Genomic DNA, 22,871 nt, shown 5'->3' on the forward strand with positions numbered 1-22,871 from the left:
AGCTAGTTTCATTCTTAGCAAAACTTGCCTTTGCACATGTTAAATATCCCCTTGGAGATAAGGGTATTGTTAAAAACAACTTTACACACTAAAATGAATTCCTTAGGTGAGTAAACAAACTTAAAACTTAGAAAGCAACCAGCAATTGGTGATTTATAAATCACATGGTACTGTTGCAGATAGCTTCCCTATAAAATCAGCAGTCAAAAACCTGAATGGATACACTACAAGTAAATTATCTGTGCTTTTGAAAGCCTTTCGGTGTAGTTACAATACAGAGGGTAATTATGAAACTATGAAAACCCTGCGAGAAACATGTATTTAGGTTTCACTGAGTGGTTTTAAGTGTCCTTCATGTCTTGAGGGCAACCTCCCCTATTTAAAAGGCATCATGATGTTTGAATAAACGAATGCACACAGGGTTGCTTTTAGAATGACAGATCACGTTATAGGACTTGCTTGACTGTCTGCAGTATTTACTTTCTCTTTGTCCTGCAGCAATGCCAGAAGTACACTCTAGGAGGGATTCTGCAGTTCCGATACAGTGATCCTCACATTTTAACACTTCGGAGGTCACTAATATATAGTGCAAACTTTACTTAAAATACATCTGTGTTTAACATAACACAGATTTGATCCCATCAAGTTTATTCAGCACACATTAACCCTGACGTGCTGGATCGCTTTAATTTCAGAGCCTAACGCGTCTGCTAGCACTTATTTGTTTGCTTGCTTGTTTACAATGGTGGCCACATTTATTGCATCACCCCATTATCATTATGATTAATGCTTTATGATCACCACATAGTATCATTTTTTTTTATAGACTTTTTATTGATTTGCTATTCGTGGTTATATTGAATTACATAACTTGTATATAGATATGATTTTCTCTTCATAATGCATAATTATTGAAAGTCAATAAGATTATGTTTATATGCCAAAAATGAAATGCATTTATTTGTTTGAGTACAGTGGCGGCCACATTTGTAGCAGTAGGCCAATATAATTAGGTTTACTGCTTTGTCGCCATTTATAGTTTGTTTTTCTATATACTTTTTATTTGCTATTTGTGGTAACATTGAATTCTATAACATTTGTATATAAATGATTTCTTTTCATAATGCTAAGTTGAATAATTTAATAAAAACACCTGTGTTTCTGACTTGTATTTATACATACATTTCAAGGTTAAACGGTTTTACATACGATTTGGCAAAGTACTTTGTGATATTTTGCTTAGTCTGGACCACTTCCATAAAATAGCTTAAAATAGGGCAAAAACGTGTAGCTCCTCAACGGTAGTTGATATTCAAAATCTGTTTTTTTATTTGAAATCCTCATAAAATATCTCAACTGTAATGCCCTAATATTTTTTCTATATCCCATGCAGAAAGGGGTCAAAATTGGCAGTTTAAGAAATGCATAATAAATGTTGTTTTGATTTCTTTGGAGGCACAGCTTATATATAACACCTCTCGCAGTTTTGTTTTAATCAAGGTGTGCCAGTAAGATACATATCACTCACGAAGGGGACAGAGACCACAACTGCAGTATCACCAGGGATCAGGTCCCTACGACTGCAGCATGTGGAAAACCTCCTTGTAACCATGCAAAGACGGGCGCATCCATTGCAACTCCCAAGAGGAACACAGTCAGTTATTAAAGTCTAATTTACTAGGGTCTGCGCTGTATGAAAAGGCATCACTTTATTAACATGTCTAACAGACAGCATGCTCACCTTGGATAAGCAAATAAAGCTGGAGTGCCTTTAATATGCCAGCCAGAGAAATGCTGTTCCAGATTTAAGAATACCAACAGGCCCTTGGAGTGAACATCTACCCAAGCACAGGAAGAATGCCGTAACTGAAGCAAACAGAAATCCCACTCGGCACAGGGACCTACAAATGTTGGGGAAAAGAGCCCCTCTGTGGGCAACAGTGGAAACAACTTTAGCAGCCACATTTTAGTGTTCTATGAAGAATGTATTCTTGAAATGGAATCTGTCTATAACTTCACAGCAGTACTGTATTTAATTCCAGTATCGACTGTTAATAAATAGCATGATGAAGGACATGCGAGTGGGGCAACACTGAACCCAAACCCCTGTCTGGCCAGCAGTGAGTGTGTGTGTGTGTGTGTGTGTGTGTGTGCACGTCTGTGTGTAGAGATCTGGTGTATAGAAACAGAATTTGGGAGTCTTTACTTTATCCTGATTTTGCGAGCCATGGCCCTCAGCTCATCCTCGCGCTCCTGAAACAAAGGGAAAGAAAACATTAAAGCAGCGCACTCTGGAATCAGCAAGGTCACTAGATCGACACTAAAAGAAACTTCAGGAGTTCAATCACAAACGTTTCAAAGTCTTGTCAAGGTCTTCAGTGAATCTTGGTAATACACTTATTGGTAAAGTGTGAAGGATCTCTTAATGGTCCCATTAAGAGCAATGTGCGTGTGCTGGTGTTGTACGTAGTAGACGCTGGCCTTGAACCGCTGTCTACTCACCTGTCTCTCGTGCTCTTGCTGTTGCATCTTCTCCTGAGCAGCCTTCTTATCGGCTTTAACTAAAGAAATAGAAAAAAAATGTCAGCCGGTCGTCAGCTGTGATTGCCCATCTGTAACCTCAAAACCTCAACTATGCATTCAGGTAGAGCTACAGAATTCTCAACCAACCTCATCTGGCAACATTAAAGCAAATAGACTCTTGATGCTTGTGCTTTAGTTGTTTGAATCAGGGCTTCCTAACTCCGGTCCTGGGGACCCCCTGTGTCTGCTGGTTTTCATTGCAACCGAGCTCTCAATTACTTAACTAGACCCTTAACTGAACTAATCATTTGCTTAGTCTTTTTTTTACTCGTTTTCAGCTCTTAAAACAGTTGCAGATTTCAAGTTGGCTGTGACATTTTATAAGTAACTTGAACTCTGCAACTTTTTAAGGAGCAGAGAACAATTAAAAAGGTCTAATTAGGCAATTTATTAGTTCAATTATGGATTAATTGACCAAACTGGTTTTACAGGGCTGGACAACAACATTTGCAATTACTGCTCACATGCCAGCGATTATATCATGTTTTAACTCCCACTAATTGTTCTTTTTCTCCCACTTTCTGTATTTTTCTGTCTGCTTTCAGTTTCTCTGTCGAGCCAAGCCACTGTTCTCACAATATAGTGGGAGCTGAATTAAAGCCATGCTCTAATGCCAAGCTTAATTACACGTCCCTTAAGCACACACACCCCCCAAAACCTCTTCATGGATGACTAGCCTACAGGAAGAGAGAGAAACCAAACCTCTCAGTGGCACTACCCAGACAGATTAGTGAGACTGAGCTCTCCACAGAAATCAGGTGCTGACCATCGGGCGAGGGGCACTGGTGTCGATCGGGCTGATTTACCATTCAGAGTGAAAGGCATGAAGAAACAGCTGCTTGGGTTTGTGATGATCGCTGCTTTTCTTAGACTCTCTAGAGAACAGCAATTACCACAAATCCAAGCAGCTGTTTCTTGTGTCAAATTAGCCCAATCAACAGCAATGGCCCTCACCTGATTTCCATGGAGAGCTCCAGCTCAGTAATCTGTTTGTGCAGATCTGCAGCTCAGTAGCAGTGGCGCTGATCCTTTGTATGTTTCTAGGTGTTCGGTAGCGACCTCTAATCAAATTGAGTGAATTTCTTACACACTCTGTGTATCAGACACACAAAGCCAGGGAATCGCAACTTGATTAAAGCGAGCTACCAAGACTAAACAAACGATTGATATCCCGCAAATCCATTACCATTGCAAGCCCATGCTGTACTGTAAGTGTCTTGGAAAGAGTTCTTACGCTGTCTGTTAAGCGCCCTGTTCATGCGGAGCTTCAGCCTCTCCTGGGGGGTCAGCTTCGACTGGAAGGGAAACACAAACTGGTGAAAACAGGAGCCAACCACTAGAGCCCTGCTACAGGGAGCCCACTGCCCCGGGCACTCCTCCAACAGCAAACAAGCAGATTAGCCACAGTGTACAGGTAACAAGCTCATGCATGTCTCCAGGAAAGGATCCAGCTACTATGCAATGGGTGTCTTATTTCCATTCATGCAACAGCAACGAATGCTGGAGTTCCATTCTTATACCTGTTTATAAAACACACGCTGGTCTACAGTACAGACTTGCCAAGTGCTCTCTTTGCCTCATGTGTAAAGCCCATGTATCACCAGGAAAGTTTTAGGAAACTTTTTTTCTGGCCACTCATGAAGCAGATTGCTGTAGGTGACATTAAGCAATTTTCACCTTGTGAATAATTCAAACACTATCTAATTTACTGTGTGAAAAACTGCTTACAGTCCCTGCTTTTCTTACTACTTCTTAGCATCAGCAACCTTATTACTGGATCCCTGGTTTTAATTTTGATGAAAAGCATTTGGTTCTTTGCTTGTATTTTTATTTTGTTTTTTTTAACTGTAGTTTAAGCTATACAGAGTTGCCAGCCGTAACTATTAAAACACACGACTGAAGTCTTTACAATCTTAAAAGGAGTTGTCATAGTTAACCCAAAACAATACATTAAACGCTGCACAGAAACCAGGACCAGAGGACACAGTTAGAAACTAAGTGGAGACAGACTTCTGAGGGTGGTGAGGGGTTGGAACGGGCTACCCAGTCTTCTTGTTGAGGCAGAATCACTTGGATCCTTCAAGACCGAACTTGACAAATTTCTGAGATCAAGCGTTTGTGATTGTATTTATGAGTGTTCTTTTAGGATTGCTAACTGTAGCACTACGGAGTGTTCAATAGCTATGCAGAGCACACAGCACAACACTACAGACCAACAGAGCTACACAGGTGCATCCTGGTACCTAATCACTTACTGGAGCTGACATGGTCTGATTGCAGCAAGACCGCTGCTGCACAGTTAAAGTGAGTCGACACCAGAAACAGTAACGTCCTCGAACTGTTGTGTGCATCTTGTTTTCTTTAATATTTAAGTTAAGGAATAAAACAACAAGCAAAGAACCAACACAATAAAAGGGGAGCAGTGATAAAGTTGCTAGTGCCAATAACAGCCATGGGTGGCACTCCTTGAACAAATCTGTGCTACCGAACATACCCAATCGGTCCCCCTGAAGTAATGCAACTACATTCTCTTTCCTATTAAAATTGAAATCATTCCTTTAACATATGTGTTTATTTTTATAATGGTTACCGATAACCTTTAAAATACATTTATAAAATGATATTAAAAAAATCACGCCGTTTATAAATATTTTATATCTACACTCCACTAATTCCCACCTAAAGCATGGCTACACGGTATCCATAAAGATGTGTTTAGTAAACGGTTTAATGGGATACAGAGCGCCCTGCTTTGTCCACAGACTCAACAGTAATGGCACTTGTTCAATTCTCACCCAGCACAGGCCAGGTTACACTATAACAAACCTGCGTCTTCAATGGCAGCGGTCACTCTGAGAAAGCTTTTTCTTCTTTGGGTTAAAGAGGTGTGTACATGTTATTCACACATACACATTCACTCATTCATTCATTCATTCTATAGAGCTGGGCTGCGCACACACACACACACCTTGCACAACTTTTTAAATATTTATTTTTTAAAAAAGAGCAAAGTTAGCAGAAATGGAACAATGACATTTTTTCAGTAACCAGTATACAGTTATGGTGGCCTTATTCTGACACATAACTGAGTGTGAAATGAGAAAACTGATTTTCTAGTACCATCGAGATGTCTTAATACCGTACGAGTTTCTGTGTGGTTCTCCATTCTCCCCCACCCTCATCCTTATTTCAGAAAACCAAGGATTTAAGAGCTTTTTACTGCATGTTTAATGCTCCTACAGACTTCATAAGCACACCTTCAGCTACGCTTGCAAAGAAGATACACTTCGCCTATTGGTACAGCTGCCATTTTCACTTTTCTTCCCCCCCCCCCCCCAGAAGTGATGTGTCTTAAAACCAGAGAGACGAGGTGAAATTCTTACTGACTTTGGCAGCTCCAGACTCTTTACCACCAGGAGTTTCAGCCCTAAAAACAGAAAGAGAGATGGGTTAGGATATGCACAGTATATCACCACTGGTCTGATAGTTCACTCCGAAAGTGCTGTCCTCCCTTAACTCATCAATGACTGGACGGCAGGCAGGCAGGCAGGCGTGTCCAGGTCAGGTCTCTCTCTCGGTGCTTGCATTGTACAATGTCCCTCACCTTTCATTCACTTTCCCAACAGTGCGTGTGTTGTGAGTTTCCACTATTAAACAGTGAAATACCAGAGATCCCACTACATGCTCCCTGAAAAAAAGTCACGCCACAGAGAAAGAGAGGATACCTAATGGTTTAAGTGGGCGATGTAAAAATAATCAATGAACGAGGGTAGAAACACAGGGGAACAAAGCTGTGTGTCTTTACGATAATTATCCATTGTCTTATGATGGTGGATTTAACGGAGTATTTTTATTTTTGTTTTACAGATTGCTGTAGGGAGCAAGCTTGGCAGAGCCGCTATTGTGACATCACGCAGCTTCAAGCTGGAAATTGAAAAATCAGGTTTGGAACCCATCCACGCGTGGTGCAAACCACACTTCCACACACTACAGCACAGTGTGAGCGGAGGCAGCAGAGGCGTGAAGCAGTGAGCAGTTTTGTCAGCTTGAGTCACTAGAGGATCAGCGGATATTATTCAATGCAGCTAGTGAAGCTGCAGTACATTAAATCACACGTTCTGGTAACAAGTTAACCTTATTTGGTCTCTGAAGGAGGGTGGCCAGGGAAGCTAGACAAAGATAGACTCCCTTTGTCAGACTGTCCTAGAAGACAGACAGAGAATCCCTTTAAAGGTGGTTTAATGGGAGGCTGTCTATTCAATGGACATAAACAGCAGCAAATCTAAATACCGTCCCAGTTTAAATATTAAACAGGAAGAAACCTGACATTTGACTTAAAGCCATAAATAATCAGAAGAGACAAGAGTTTTCACAAAACCACCTTCTTTGAATGATTTAAATGGCGGTGGTACTTAGACCCCACTGCTGTTTAGATCAACTGAACAGTGCTGGTGAGAGGGGAGTGTGAAGAGGCTGGAGAGAGACCGGCACACTCACTTTCTCAGTGTCTTGCCGTGTGGGAGGATGTGGCTAGGGAAAGCGATACAGATAAGACAGAAGTTTTAAGGGGAGAGCGACGGACTCACTTTCTCAGTTTGTCCCCGATGCCGGGCGATGCAGCAGGCTGTCTGCTCTTGTTTCTGCTGGGGGGGGAAGGGGAGGGGGAGGGGGAGCGGCTGGCTGACTGGCTCTCACTTCGGCTGCTGCTGTGATGCCTGGTCCCCCCGCCGCTGCTGAGCCCCCCCCTGCGATACCGATCCACCGAGCGAGATCGACTTGCGGACCTGAGGAGACAGCACACCGGGTACAGAGAGAGACAGACAGGCAATGATCTCCCAATAGCACCAGCAACACCAGAGCCTAACCATGTAACTGCAAGCCATTCCCCTCTCTCTCCATAGCACCAGCAACATCAACATGAGGGTGTGAATAGTTTAAACATTCTCCAAAAGGTAAACGTTTAGCGGTCACAGAAATATGCATGTTAGTTAGAGGCTGGCCTTTGAGTTTATACAGTAGTAAAGGTTTTTATTGAACATCCAGTATTTATTCAGTCTATTTGTTTCACACGTTTGTGATGTACACAATCATATTGTACTAATTTATTTTAAACACTTTCGCAGTGCTTCATGCTATGGGTTATCTGGTTACCAACATCCCCAGTCTGTTTAAACTAAACGGAAACCAACGACTGGCCATCTATAAAAGGCATGCTAACCAAGGCTTTGAAATCCATTAATGCCACTAGCAAAATTATCACTGCCCTCTCTTTAAAAAAGGAGTGACAACAATATTACATATTGCAAGGACTCGTAATAATATCCATAAAGCCAAAAGGTAAGAAAATATTTTAAAAGCATTGGTTAGCACTTCTTTAATCACAGTTTTAGGGGTGAGTTTGAGTACTAGAATACTATTATAATACAAAAAAAAAAATTATAATTTGAATACGTTGACAAATAAGTACTCAAATGTGAATAGAATTCCCGTTCCCTGACTCACGTCTGCAGTGATGTGTGAACCCACCTGGTGCGTCTGCGGGAGGAGGAGTATCGCACCCTGTCTGTGGAGCGGGATCGTGTCCGTGAGCGTGATTGCGTTCGTTTCCCCCCAGAGTACCGCCTCCCCCGGCTGTGCGATCGAGAGCACCGGCGCCCCCTGCTGTCTGAGTCAGACCTGCGGCGTGTGCGAGACCGCGAGCGACTGCACCGGCCAGTCCTGCGCTGACCTCTCCGCGACCTGGAGCCTGACCTCGAGCGGGACGAGGAGGAAGACGAGGACGAGGAAGAGGAGGAAGAGGACGAGGAAGAGGAGGTAGAGCGTCGCCTACAGGGCAACACACACAGCACCCGTCAGGAAACGCAGGCGAAGCTGCACACACCATGGGCCATCAGTCACTCAGACTCTCACAGTGTTTATGAATCTAATACTCAACTGCACTAGACTGTTCAAGAAGTCACTGCTCTGATAGATGAATGAAAACACAATTTTAAACCATGTAACACAATAGTGCTGATTTTAGAAATACTAAAAGACACTTAATAAATTAAATGACAGAACAGTCAACACTTGTCAGTGAATTTTCTGTTTCTTTTAGTAGTTTGCTATATAAAAAGCATTTGTTTTTCACAGAACCAGACTGATCCATGCACTGGGACAAGATTGCTTCTTTCTGTGGGTTCAGGCACTATAATGAGAGTGTCTGCCAGGAAAGGAATATCTGATTCACTTGATCTCCTTCCACAGTACAAGGCAATGAAACTAGGTCACTTTTCAGATACCGACTGAATGCAAACTGTATAAAACGTCTCAGTCTCTGTGCCGATTCCCACATACTAGCATGGATCAGAATTGCTCTGGAGTAGACAATGACTGTAGGCAAGAAATGTTGCATAGATCTTTCTAGTTCACATTATGAAATTAAGACTGTGGAAAAGCAATTATTGCCAATAACGTGAATTGACCTTTGGAGAAAACATTAAGCAGCTCATTATATAATGTTCGGTTGCTGCCCCCTGCATAGAGCTCTGATCTCTCTAGACATTCATGTATAAATCATTAGTGAACTGGGGTATTGCTGGCTAAATCCGTCACTCAACCACACTTAAACTGACATTGTTTGGGGGAAAATACAATCTTAATAAAAAGAAAGAACAGTTTACAACAATAGAACACAGGGGTGCTGCAATAGCAAGTTATACACAAACGATCTCAAATTGAATGAATCGCTGGGTTACTGGTAAGTTCATATTTACAGTACTGGAGACATGGCTTTCGGTCCGTTCATAATGGCTTGTGTCGAGGTATCAAACCCCACACAGTGCAGTATTCACAGCAGATAGGAAAAGCAAGACCCATTCAGAGGCTCTGTAAACAGTGAATGCTGAGCTGCCTAGTGTGTGTTTTTTTAAATCATTCAAATGTGAAGGTTACCGACCGGGAGGAGCGGCTATGACCTGTGGCTGAGGCTGCCGTAGAGGCAGAGGCAGAGGCAGGGCTGTGCTTGGAGGCTGCGGTGGAGGCTGCTCTCCCGGGGGCTCCCTCCTCATCGCTGCCCCCGAAGCTGGTGATGAAGGTGATCTTCTCCTCCTGGCTAGGGCTGTTGGTGTGAGACCTGGAGCGGGACCCTGAGCTCGACTCGGACGGAGACCTGCGGCGGAAACACAAGGCACCGCGTCAAGAGCTGAAGCACCACGGCTCAAGCATGTCTCTAGTCGTTTTTTCACTGGAAAAAGCTGAGAAAACCATTCAATGGCCGAGTGAGACCGATAGGAGCCGAAAAAAAAGAAAAGAAAAAAGGGGCGGATCTGAGCAATACACATAGCCCTGGCATCACATAGAACACGGACATAAACAAACTAGATAGCTGCTTCTGCAACCAGCGCTCAAAGAATATCACGGACATTTGCAGAGCTTTTTGAGATGTTATAGTAATAAAATAATGACTTGGATCGCATTATTGAGGAGTTTGGTGATAAAACGAGTGATCAGGAGATGATTTATCGGTATGCACGACTATGAAGAGGTATGTGAAAAATACAGAGAACAAGGGGTGGGGCGGGGCTGGAGATGCAGTACTGAGTGTCCTGTTGATATGCAGTGCCTTTTAAACCTGTTATACTGTGAAAAAAATACTTTTAAACAGCGTGTCTAAAATAAACTGCGTGTGTGAAAATAAATTGGACCTTGTTGGAAAACATGGATCGAGAATTGATTAGCAGTTTGCTATGCATGTGGACTGGCAGAGCTATACTGGTGTTCTTTTCTGAAAAGAGACTAATATTGCAGATAGCAGACTGTTTGGTTCAAATTGCATTTACTGCTAACAATTGATAAGAGACCTTGCGTCTACAAGCTTCTTGTCCAACATTGACTGCAAGCTAACAAGATAACAATGCTGTGGACCAGAAGGGGCCAGGCTCTAAGACTTTTGGAATACAAAGCATAAAGGAGCTAAAAGGCTCCCAGGGACTGCCGTTGGACCCAAAGGTTCTCAGGGAGAATAAGAGATAATGCCACTGGACTCAAAGGGTCTCAGGCAAAACGGAGAGATAGGAACAAGGAAGATGACAAAAACCAGATGGATGGACCTTTTTGGGGCACCACCAGGGGTCTGAAGAATGCACTGAGTTCAGAGGTCGTCACACTAGATTACACACACAGACACACACACACACAAAATTAAATATATGGTAACAGAATAATGTGTTGTACCTTTTCTATTGGTTAAGTGTCACAGAAAGAGGAGGAGAGAGACACCTATGCAGAAGGGTATTTAATGTCATGTAAAAGATGTAACAACTGGTAATCAGTTCTATACTTGGACTGGTTTCCCTGCATGTATGAAATAAACTTAACACTGATTAAGAAATGGCATCTGTGCAGTTTCTTAAGAAACATCGATACTCACGTTTTAAGTTACATCAGACCTGACGTGCCTGAGACGGGACGAATAAATGGACCGCAAAGGGTTAATCTGGACAATATAGTGGACTACCAGCCCTCAGCGGCACCACAGGTCATCTTGTCTTATGAGCAAGTGATGTGCACTGATGAAGCACCGAGTATCCACCTGACTTACATTTTACTTTATGAGAATGAGACATGCAGCATTACCTTTCAGAGCAAGAATCCTCAAAGCACCTACTATAACACACACATACCTTTTCAGAGTTACCAAGCACTTTGTGAACGGCATGCAATAATGTGTGTAGATGTTTCAGACTTTTAGAATTAGAGAAGATTGCCCTCTAGTGTCCTGCAGTATGATTGCAGGCTGCAGTGTTGAGAACCCTGCTCTGGCTCTGAAACAGAGCCATGGTTAGGGGTTTAACACAAGCTCCTTGCAATGATGATGGTGCTCACCTTTTATAGGGATCGTAGGTTGGGCTGTCTCTTCTGGCATAGCTGGAAAAATAAAAAAAATGTAAAAAGGAAAAGTTACAGTTAACATGTATTACTATGACACACACTTTTCTTCATTAAGCATGACTTACTATGTACGCTCCTAGACATCTTGGTGTAAACTTACACATTTACACAGCAGTTCATAGCAGCACTAAAATTATACTCAAGTACTACTACACTGGGCATTTAAGCACGGCTTTAAATTCTTTAAAAGGTTACAGAGTGCTGTTGGTTAAAACGTCCTTGTCGCTGATGCAAAGCCACCAATGCTGAATTTGCATGATCAGTTTGGTTTACAAACAGACTGAAATGAAACATTACCTCAGCAAGGTGGTGATGAAGCCTCCTAGAAACAAACACATCCGCAACACAGCACAGCTGCTATCCTCGGACAGACAGCAGGATTCAATCTCTTATTTCCAGCCCCATGCGGGTGGACAGTACAGCACCCAGCCTGGCTTGCCGATTGTAAAATAATTGTAAGACTTAAAGAACTACGAGTGCCTGTAGCTTTGCTTGCTTTAAAAAGCACCATACTGTCAGCAATACCTTTGTAGCCAGCAATACTCAAACTAACATCGAAAAAACAAAATGTTAAAATAATTACGCTTTATTTGGGACCAGGCATTTTTTTTAAATGTTATGCTTGTGAAAAACACAAGCATAACATTTAAAAAATAATAGTAATAATTAAAAGAACCAGACTGTAGTGCTGTTGTCTCTGCTTCAGTCGCTGAGTTCTACCCACTGCCACACTGTCTAAACAGGGCTCTACCACTGCAACGGGGAGAGGTTATCTAAGTGTCTGGCTTCTCTGTTTGGCAGCACTAGTGAGCTGTCTCTTACCCCAGCAACTCACTAAAAATTAGACAGTGGCTTGAGTGAGGAAATTCTTCACTGTTCATTTCCTAAATGAAATAAAAAATGAACATCATCACAAGTGCGACGCAGGCACTACAGCAAGCCCAGTGAGGGAGGTACCTGGGGGGGCTGATCTGCCTGCCTTTCAGCCTCTTCTCCCTGAACTCCCGTCTCTGTCTACGGGACCGCCGACCCTGCAAGAGATCAAACACAGGATTTAGGAAACTGAACCCCCAAATAAGAATTTCCATTTATAATTGATATGAATGCAAGCCAACCCTATCTCAGTTTCTTCATTATTAATGAGCAACTGCACAGATTCTACATCATACAGGAGTAGCCCATCAGGACAACAACATGTATTGAGATAAGAAAGTGTACAGTGACCTCCACTGAACAGCGTCATTCAGCCCTGAATACACCAGAGAATTCCTCTATTGCAGTACAGCCTCTCCTAGCTCAGTGCCCCTGTGTCAGTGCTGTTGCAGTACGGCCTCTCCTAGCTCAGTGCCCCTGTGTCAGTGCTGTTGCAGTACAGCCTCTCCTAGCTCAGTGCCCCTGTGTCAGTGCTGTTGCAGTACAGCCTCTCCTAGCTCAGTGCCCCTGTGTCAGTGCTGTTGCAGTACAGCCTCTCCTAGCTCAGTGCCCCTGTGTCAGTGCTGTTGCAGTACAGCCTATCCTAGCTCAGTGCCCCTGTGTCAGTGCTGTTGCAGTACAGCCTCTCCTAGCTCAGTGCCCCTGTGTCAGTGCTGTTGCAGTACGGCCTCTCCTAGCTCAGTGCCCCTGTGTCAGTGCTGTTGCAGTACAGCCTCTCCTAGCTCAGTGCCCCTGTGTCAGTGCTGTTGCAGTACAGCCTCTCCTAGCTCAGTGCCCCTGTGTCAATGCTGTTGCAGTACAGCCTCTCCGAGCTCAGTGCCCCTGTGTCAGTGCTGTTGCAGTACAGCCTCTCCTAGCTCAGTGCCCCTGTGTCAGTGCTGTTGCAGTACAGCCTCTCCTAGCTCAGTGCCCCTGTGTCAGTGCTGTTGCAGTACGGCCTCTCCTAGCTCAGTGCCCCTGTGTCAGTGCTGTTGCAGTACAGCCTCTCCTAGCTCAGTGCCCCTGTGTCAGTGCTGTTGCAGTACAGCCTCTCCTAGCTCAGTGCCCCTGTGTCAGTGCTGTTGCAGTACAGCCTCTCCTAGCTCAGTGCCCCTGTGTCAGTGCTGTTGCAGTACAGCCTCTCCTAGCTCAGTGCCCCTGTGTCAGTGCTGTTGCAGTACAGCCTCTCCTAGCTCAGTGCCCCTGTGTCAATGCTGTTGCAGTACAGCCTCTCCGAGCTCAGTGCCCCTGTGTCAGTGCTGTTGCAGTACAGCCTCTCCTAGCTCAGTGCCCCTGTGTCAGTGCTGTTGCAGTACAGCCTCTCCTAGCTCAGTGCCCCTGTGTCAGTGCTGTTGCAGTACAGCCTCTCCTAGCTCAGTGCCCCTGTGTCAGTGCTGTTGCAGTACGGCCTCTCCTAGCTCAGTGCCCCTGTGTCAGTGCTGTTGCAGTACAGCCTCTCCTAGCTCAGTGCCCCTGTGTCAGTGCTGTTGCAGTACAGCCTCTCCTAGCTCAGTGCCCCTGTGTCAGTGCTGTTGCAGTACAGCCTCTCCTAGCTCAGTGCCCCTGTGTCAGTGCTGTTGCAGTACAGCCTCTCCTAGCTCAGTGCCCCTGTGTCAGTGCTGTTGCAGTACAGCCTCTCCTAGCTCAGTGCCCCTGTGTCAGGGCTGTTGCAGTACAGCCTCTCCTAGCTCAGTGCCCCTGTGTCAGTGCTGTTGCAGTACAGCCTCTCCTAGCTCAGTGTCCCAGAGTCAGCGCTGCAAGTCTCACTGAGTACATGGCTTTCTCCTCCTCCAGGGCTTTAGCATGTTTTATTGCTTCAACCTCCTGTTTGTCTTTCCGAAGCATTCTGAAAAACAAGGAAGCAGTAATGAGACTGGAGCTGCAATCGATAATTCAAATAGAAGTCAAAAGTAGCAGCAGCTATAATATTTTCTTTGCCAAGATTAATTGGACGTTTTCATAAGTTTGCTGGAGCAGCAGCTACAAGCAGCAACTAGAATTGGACATTATGTGTTTGTAAATCTGTAGGCTAAATTACAGGAGGTTAAATGCATAGTCTGATTGACCATACACCACAGTGGCTACTAAAATGAACACTGTCCCAACGGATAAAAGCTTGCATATTTTAAATCCAATGTGTATTTTCTATTGCGGCAGCGATCTGGTTTACTTCACACTAACTCAGTTGCTAGCGCCTCCACTAAGCCCTTGATAACCCCTCCTTTGGGACTGTCGAGTGCCCAGGAGGTGAAGCAGTCTACAGTGCGCAGCTCTCACCTGACAAAGTCTCCCTCTGCCATGCCATAGGAGGTGGCCAGCTTGTTCACTTCCAGCACCTGCTCCTCAGCCAACTCATCCACATCCACCTCCACATCTGCACCAAGCACAGAGACAGAAAGGGGGAATGACACAGAGCTGATCACTGTCATGAGACGACACATCCACATCTGCACCAAGCACACAGGCAGAAGGGGGGACGACTTGATGAAAATCAAAAGCCTGATATTTGTAAAACGTTAAATAAAATTACTCAATGAAGAAAAAACTGAAGCCTCCGATCTTGTCCTATGGCAGCTAACGGGGTCTATTTAAAAGATGTAAAAAACTATGGCGGACCTGTGCTGTCGCTCATTAACTCCAGCTGGTGTCCCGGGCTGGTTTATTGACCACACTAATTGACATTACTACATGCATTAACAATACAGTGAGGTGAGGCTAAGTGAGGCTTAGCAATTAAGGCAGTAAGGCTGTATTTTTTCATTGTAATAAATGGCTTATTTCACAGTCTAAAAATAGGTATTTCAAGATATTTCACGGTTAAACAAAATATTAAAAGCTGAACAAATAGCGTTGTCGCATTCAAATTTGATCATTTTGTTCCTAAATATTTAAATGCTTGCCTGAAAAACAGTGAATGTTAAATCGTAGAATATTACGTAATTTTGTATGTCCACCTTTTAAAAAAGACATTCTATTTTCACCATCAGTGAATTATCAAACAAAATAAAAACCGAAATGAAAAAACAAAACAAGACACATGAAATGTCCCCTTCGTGTACTGGATAGAGCGATCTTTACCAGAAATTCTTCCGATCTTTGATGCAGCTGCTGTCTTTATCGTTGAAGACATTTAAAAAAAAAAAACCCTTGTGCAGATCTATGCACTAAACCGGCTGCCAGGTTCACAGTGTAACAGGTAGTGCATCAATAAGGCAAATGTTTGCTGGATTTATTTTTAAGGGATAAATATGTATATCTATACTATTTTTTCACAAAACAAAAACAGGTTCTGATCAACTGCTTTAAAGCAGGGGCAACACCAGCACTTCCCACCCATTCTTTGATCCAATCCTGCTTATTAAACCCTGAATCACACCCTGGCACTCCAGGAGCAGATTTGAGCTCCTCGAATCCAAACGGAGATGGATCTAAATGATCTCCACTCCTAAAAGCGTTCCCAAGTTAATGCATTGATTTTCTGCCAACTGTCTTCCAGACGTACCGATGTCAGGGATTTCTTCGTCCTCGTCCGTCTCGCTGTTGTCCTCGTCCTCGTCCTCCCCCTCCCCCTTATCAGACGGGCTGTCTGCCTCAGTCACAGTGCTGTCCTCATAGGTATACCCAATTGACACCTTCTTCTCAGCCAGCCTGCTCACACACAGAGACACGGGCAGTTTACAAACGCATTCCCTTATTTATAGTGCATGACGTCCTCTCTGTTGCAGCAAATACAAAATTACAGCCATATAATGAAAAAAGTTTATGACCATTTGGGGTGTTAATAGGTTAGGAGTTTAAATGATAGCCAAATATGAAACATTTAGAATTCAGTCTAAACATTGTTCATGTGAAATGCAGGTCTTGGTGTTTATACAGTAGTACCTATGGTATGAGGTTATTTATTTAATATTCAGTATTATTCATAGTCTATTCCATATAAACATTGGTGTTGTACATGTTATTGTAATCTCTTACATGCCAATAGTCTTGCACTTCCTTGGTCAGAATAGAGGTGAAATGACCCAGGAAGTGAAACAGTCCGACAGATGTCTTTTTTTAAATGTACATTTATTTTATTTTTTTGCTCAAACATGTGTCTCTTAAAACTGAACACACGTGACCACCAAGAAAGTGGTGGAAGTGCACGACAGGAAAGATTAATACAATTATTTCATTAACAATCACCCCTTTAATTGTAATTATAAATGTATTACCTCCTTAACTTATGCATGATTAAAGTTAGTCAGCTGCACAGTCATTACAAAAGTACAGCAATGGCGGTGCCATAAAATAAGGGATTAATTCATGTCTTGGAATCAGTTGAACTAGGTGGCACAGAACAGTGTACTAATGTTAGGCTAGATGCCACAATGTAATCTTAGCTTTCAGCACTGCATTCAGTATGTCCCTTCCTCAGTCACAAGAGCTTAGTAGCTCCAGGAACAGTACATTTAGAACAGAAAGTAGGAAGTATAATTAATACTTTAACATATATTTATTTATAAAATGCATGGAAGCACCTATCAGATGAAGTAATAGGATCTAAAACACAGGGAACATTTTAAAAACTACTAGATTCTGTCCTATTAAAATTAGTTGCCCAAGTAAGTGCTAAAAGGGATGTGTTTTGATGGGCTGAATGGTCTTTTCTCGTTCCCAGACTTTCCTTATGTAAAAGGAACTACTGTAGCCCAGCAGAGCGCCCTCATGAGAGCTACTCACTTCTTCTTCTCCTCCTCGTTGGGTTTCTGCAGCCCCCCGTAGAGCTCGTCCATGTAGATCTGGTACAGACACTGCTCCTCAGAGACTGCAGGGAACAAAGGCAGGCAGGACCGATTACATTGAAATATCCAAGGAGAAACACCACACTAATAACCGAGGCTTTTAAAAAGAACATTTTCTGCCTTCTCATAAGTGTCAGTTATTTTGCTGCAGGTTCTGTTTTACTTTGGTTCAGTTTTAGCCACTTAAAATGATGGTGAGCAAATCTCTAGATGCATCTAAAAATGAAATATATCTGCTGAACCAATACATTTCTTTCAAGCTTAAACCACAACTGCAACGGCATCCTTTGATCTTTTAATTGACTGCTTGTCCAGCCAAACAGCTGAGGATGTGCATGGAATTGCAGATCCAGCAAAAGAAACACGTTTTCAAATCTGTGGAGCGAACGGCACCAAACTAACTGAAATCTAGCCTGAATAGTTTAAAGGCTAAAACAGCTGCTATGAAGGAGTTTGTTTAACTTGAAATGTTTGAAAGCATTACTGAAATAAGCCACAGTTCTCCTGCCTCACTGCACTGTTATTTCACCACCTGAACCCTGCTCTTTCTTCTTCCCCTTCACACACATCTACTCACTGCTTGCAAAGTCGTTCTGCACCAGCCCTCTGTATCTCTCATAGTTACACTTCCTCTCGTCCGACTCCTGCTCCGAGCTCCTGCAACACAGACACTCCATTTAGAAGATTTACTCAGAGAAACTGAATCCATGGCAAACATTTTGAATATAAGTCTTTTTCAATGTCTTTAAGACAAATTTGGGGTAACTGTACTGTGTGTATTTTCAAACTACTAAAGTTAAAACGAGGGATGTAATTTGTTAAGGTGATTTCAATTTGTGAGACCCAGTCCGGACTGCAGGTTGGTAAACACAGCAATTATACAAGAATGTGATTCATACATACGATATTTGACTTGTGTAATATTACAGACTGGATTTCAGATGGAAGCAGACTGCAGCCCCAGTTTGATACTGGGAACAAGAGGAGATTGAGTTACACAGGTTTCATGGTGCAGATGGAAGTGTGGAATTAAAGGCAGGACCACAGCACACATCACATCACTTACACAGTGTTTAAGAGAGGTGGAGTGTACTTGGGGATGTAATCCAGGTGCGCTCGGACATCAAAGCGGTCTATCATGTTGTTTGCATCCCCTTGCCAAGGCATCCTGGAGGAACATGACGGACACACAGATCACATTACATACACCCGGCACTGGCCTGCCGTGTTCACTGTCAAAACATTACTGTCCAGAGGTTTCTCCATTCTAGAGGTTAGTTTCCTTAACATTTAGGATGAAAAACATTTGCATGTTTAAACTAACACATGGGGAATGCTGGTAACCAATCAGAAAAGCCATCACTAGAAGAGCTCCATCGCTTTCAGAAAGTGCTGCAGCTTGTGTTGGTTTGTAAGACTGTGTGTCTATAGCAGTTAATTGGATAGGGAAAAGAACTACGCAAAGACTAAGGCGAACACGCCTATATTTGGCTTGCATATATTTGACAAGTGTCAAAGATCTAAGCACTTTGAAATGTTTAATAAACATTTAACACCTAAAATATTAACATCCTTATGGGGATGTTTTTTTACACATCTAAAAACTGGTATGTTTACAACTAACACAATGTCATGATAAATGTCTAGATAAATGGAATAATAGATGTCTATAATTTAAAAGCTTGGAGCCCTCCTGGTACGGGTGTGCTAGTGTAAACAGGGTATTGGTGAGTTTGCATAAATTCTTGTTCTGTGCATTGCCGAATGGGAGCTTCATCATTTCAACATTAGCGTACAATTTCCAGAACCCTAATCTAAAAAAGTGAAAGAGTTAATCGCGCAGTTTCACTGTGTCAGAGCTGCTGCATGTTAATAAAGAGTAGGGGATGCACTCACATGTTGACCGGGCTCTCAGCAGCCAGGGCCACCGCAGAGTCCAGGTGGATTTTATAGGCCCGCCCATGGACCTGCAGGAACTGCGCAGGGTCCTTTTTCTGCAGGGAAACAGAGGAGCAGTGGCAGCGTTACTGTACAAATCACACCAAACAGCCACTGGGCTTACCTGGGCATGTGCTGTCTTCTGTGAAATGTAGTTAATTCATATTAGGGCAGCAGTGTGGAGTAGTGGTTAGGGCTCTGGACTCTTGACCGGAGGGTCGTGGGTTCAATCCCAGGTGGGGGACACTGCTGTTGTACCCTTCAGCAAGTTACTTTACCTAGATTGCTCCAGTAAAAACCCAACTGTATAAATGAGTATTTGTATGTAAAAAAAATAATGTGATATCTGTATAATGTGAAATAATGTATAATGTGATATCTTGTAACAATTGTAAGTCGCCCTGGATAAGGGCGTCTGCTAAGAAATAAATAATAATAATATTAAATCTGTTTATATAGAACCAGTTGTGCTTTAAACATTTAGAATGCTTTTTTTTTTTTTTTACTTATTCACTGTTTTTAATGAGTGTCTGTTTCTGAGTGTGTACTTCAGATAGAGAAATAAATAAAGAGCACTGTACAGATTAACAAAATCTAGTCAAATTAACATGCAGTAAACCTCTTCATTGTTCTCCCACAGAATAGAGGCCCTACTCACAATTTTCTCATAGAACTCCCTGCGGCGCTCAGCCCGTCTCTTATAATCCACCATCATCCCACGCAGCTTTCGCTCATGCTTCCGGGCTTCGTGCCACATGCTGGCACCCTGCACTGACTTTGGCACCCTAATCCTGGAGGCAGAGAGTTGCACGTGAGGAGTCAGGGATAAGTGCTAGGATTTACACTAAGGGTTTAGACTAAGTAGCGGGGCTCCGAACAATATAGCCTTACACGTCCCCACGTGTTGCTACAACTGTTTCCATAATGTTCCTGTAATTTTCTGTTCACTGTTAACACTTACAACTTTAAAGTCCGTTTCAAAGCTCTTTTCAAAATGCCTGCTCTAGTGCACTGACAGTGTAAGGATTATTACAGGTAACACAGCAATATTTGATTTAGAGAACAGATCTCAAACCCCAGTGCACTAGAGCGGACATTTTGAAACAGACTTTAAAGTTATAAGTGTAAAAAGTTGTCAGGATGATAACAATGAGCAGAAAAATGACAGGTACGTTATTTAAACAGTTGTAGCAACACTCTGGTACACATTTTCCCTCATGTCTCTCAGATTTGAAAGAAAGGTGTTACACACAGAGGCAGAAGTACCAGTGATTAAGTAAAGCAGAAAATAAAACAATAAGCATGCAAGCACACCCATCCCTCATCTGTAAATTCAAAACTAGAACCATCATCAGATGAAAAAAAGTGATGATGGTCCCTATATCACCAATATGTACAAACTGCAGGCTACAGAAAAATAGATGGGAATGAAAAAATTGTAAGAGAGATAGTTACAACTTTAAGGTTTATTTAAATTAGGTCTTAGTATCAAGGTGTTCCCAAGCAACATGTAAAAACGTGACAAGACACCTTTAATTTTACATTAGGCCTATATCTGTGCACTACACCAGTCCATGGTTTAGACTGCACCAGCATGAGCTGTTGTTTATTTTTTCATTGCCAAAATGTAATTTTAGATGCTTGCAGTATGTGTCTGGCAGCCAGACAGTCATATAACAGCTATGGTAGTACTTGCAGCAATTGCGATTATTAATGCACTGCAAGCTATATTATATGACACAGCAGGTAATGTGTTAACGGTCCTACAACACACACGAACAGTGATGAGCATCATGGGTTAATAGTGAAGTGCTGCACAACACAGCCCACAACGGTGTAAACACTGCTGAAAACAGTGAATAGCAAAAGGACACTGCAGCCCTAATTTACATTCACAATCTTTGATTTAGTTAGCTACCTTAATAAAATCATGCTTTCTAGTTTTTTTGAAGAGTCTTGAGAGTTGTACACACACACACACACGCGAATCAATCAGAAATGTCAAACCCTAGATAACCAGAATCCAATCACCACGTAATTGCGTCTCCCAACACAGCACATGTAAACTGACGAACAGCCTACACACGCTTCATAACATAATAAACCAATGCCCGTTCAAACAATATCTACATACGGTATAGCCGGTATTTTAACCATTTCACCGCAGGTATATCTTTACACCGTGCAGCAGTCTGCTGTGTTTGAGTGCTCCGTCACCCATAACAAAACGCACACACCTTTTCCATTCTAAATATCCAACTGTAAACAAACAGTGTTTCTGCAACCATGTCGTATGAAACGCAATTAGGAATTAACAATGTAACAATTGTCAAAATAATGGTAACGGATATTCAAGATTTAACTGAATTCCCGTCTCCCAAACAGTAGAAATACTCCATGATGCCGTGGTTTGAAAACTGCTTAATTGCAGACGGGTTTAAAAAAAACACTCCCTACACAAAAGATTTTGCCCTCTTCGCTCTCTTCCTGTGTTTAAATCACAGTATGCAATGGTTGTGTAATTGTATCGCTGTTACCTGACTCAGTTGTAGTTGTTGTTAAGGAACTGTATATTTAACACTCGCTTCCAACCTACAGCACAGCGGCCATCACACCGCCACAGCAAAGTCCTCCGATATCCCAGCAGTCCGCGTGGCTAAAGGGGCGTGGTGACGAGTTAAGGATAATATAGTGGTCACGCGGGACTCTGTGGTTACCATGGGATTTAATGGGAAAGTATGTTATTATTATTATTATTATTATTATTATTATTATTATTATTATTATTATTATTATCATCTATTTCTTAGCAGAAGCCCTTATCCAGGGCGACTTACAGTCGTAAACAAAAATACATTTACAAGAATCACAGTACAAGTATTAATACAATTAAGAGCAAGATAAATACAATCACTTCGGTTCTAGCAAGTACAAGTATGACAAAATCCGATTCAATTAGTATTATGAGATAGTATGGGCATGATATTTGGTACAAAGATATATGCGAGAATCTCTTAATACATAAGTAAATAATATCAAAGTTAATGTATTTCTTGCTCTTATTGTATTACTTGTATTGTAACGCTTGAAATGTATTTGCTTACGATTGTAAGTCGCCCTGGATAAGGGCGTCTGCTAAGAAATAAATAATAATCAAAGCTGTGTCGTTTTTGTATTGCTAAGTACTTTTTGATATCACGTATTTTGTGATATATATATATATATATATATATATATATATATATATATATATATATATATATATATATATATATACTTTAATATCCACTGGAACTGCTTGACTGCAGACACGGATAACGATTATCTTCTAGTAAGTCGTTGTTACTTTATTATTATTATTATTATTATTATTATTATTATTATTATTATTAATAATAATAATAATAATAATAATAATAATAATAATAATAATAATAATAAACAGGTGGCAAAGAATGACAAGGCTGTGAGTGATACTGGCAATGCAGGACCTCTCGGAGGAGGCAGTACAGTAGCTACATTATCCCTTCATCCCCTAAAATCGCAGCAATCCCTAGCAGCACATTGGGCTCCATCCCTAGTCAAAGAGTCACTCCACCCACATCAGACCCTTTTTATTTTAGCACAGGGTCTGTTTGAAATAGGTTCCCATCTCCATTAGGACTCTTTGAAACAGGTGGAACCATTTTAGACGGAAAAGACTCAATCCAACCACATCAACAC

General features: G+C 42.2%; 1 protein-coding gene across 5 annotated transcripts in view; it reads right to left on the minus strand.

The window, feature by feature from the left end:
- Window positions 1-21,794, minus strand: part of LOC117395540 (CLK4-associating serine/arginine rich protein-like) — a 35,756-nt gene extending 13,962 nt beyond the window's left edge. For 2 of the 5 annotated variants that reach the window (XR_009309511.1, XM_033994523.3), the window contains exons 1-18: window positions 21,686-21,793; window positions 19,807-19,939; window positions 19,107-19,204; window positions 18,277-18,378; window positions 17,788-17,867; window positions 17,149-17,233; window positions 15,929-16,074; window positions 14,704-14,800; window positions 14,194-14,272; window positions 12,472-12,545; window positions 11,449-11,490; window positions 9,521-9,733; window positions 8,110-8,409; window positions 7,170-7,367; window positions 5,971-6,010; window positions 3,818-3,878; window positions 2,503-2,561; window positions 2,207-2,253 (exon numbers count right to left, since the gene is read on the minus strand). Coding sequence is in view for 2 of the 5 variants with exons in the window: in XM_033994523.3 (XP_033850414.3) it covers window positions 2,207-2,253; window positions 2,503-2,561; window positions 3,818-3,878; window positions 5,971-6,010; window positions 7,170-7,367; window positions 8,110-8,409; window positions 9,521-9,733; window positions 11,449-11,490; window positions 12,472-12,545; window positions 14,194-14,272; window positions 14,704-14,800; window positions 15,929-16,074; window positions 17,149-17,233; window positions 17,788-17,867; window positions 18,277-18,378; window positions 19,107-19,204; window positions 19,807-19,905 (1,820 nt within the window). In the remaining 3 variants the exon portion in view is untranslated. Of the gene's footprint in view, window positions 1-2,206; window positions 2,254-2,502; window positions 2,562-3,817; window positions 3,879-5,966; window positions 6,011-7,169; window positions 7,368-8,109; window positions 8,410-9,520; window positions 9,734-11,448; window positions 11,491-12,471; window positions 12,546-14,193; window positions 14,273-14,703; window positions 14,801-15,928; window positions 16,075-17,148; window positions 17,234-17,787; window positions 17,868-18,276; window positions 18,379-19,106; window positions 19,205-19,806; window positions 19,940-21,685 lie in introns of all 5 variants that reach the window. The other 3 variants (XR_009309513.1, XR_009309512.1, XM_059004795.1) reach the window with 2 other exon arrangements.
- Between the last annotated feature and the right edge of the window lie 1,077 nt (window positions 21,795-22,871).

This window comes from Acipenser ruthenus, chromosome 30 (genome assembly GCF_902713425.1).
Source record: "Acipenser ruthenus chromosome 30, fAciRut3.2 maternal haplotype, whole genome shotgun sequence".
Classification (NCBI taxonomy): Eukaryota; Metazoa; Chordata; class Actinopteri; order Acipenseriformes; family Acipenseridae; genus Acipenser; species Acipenser ruthenus.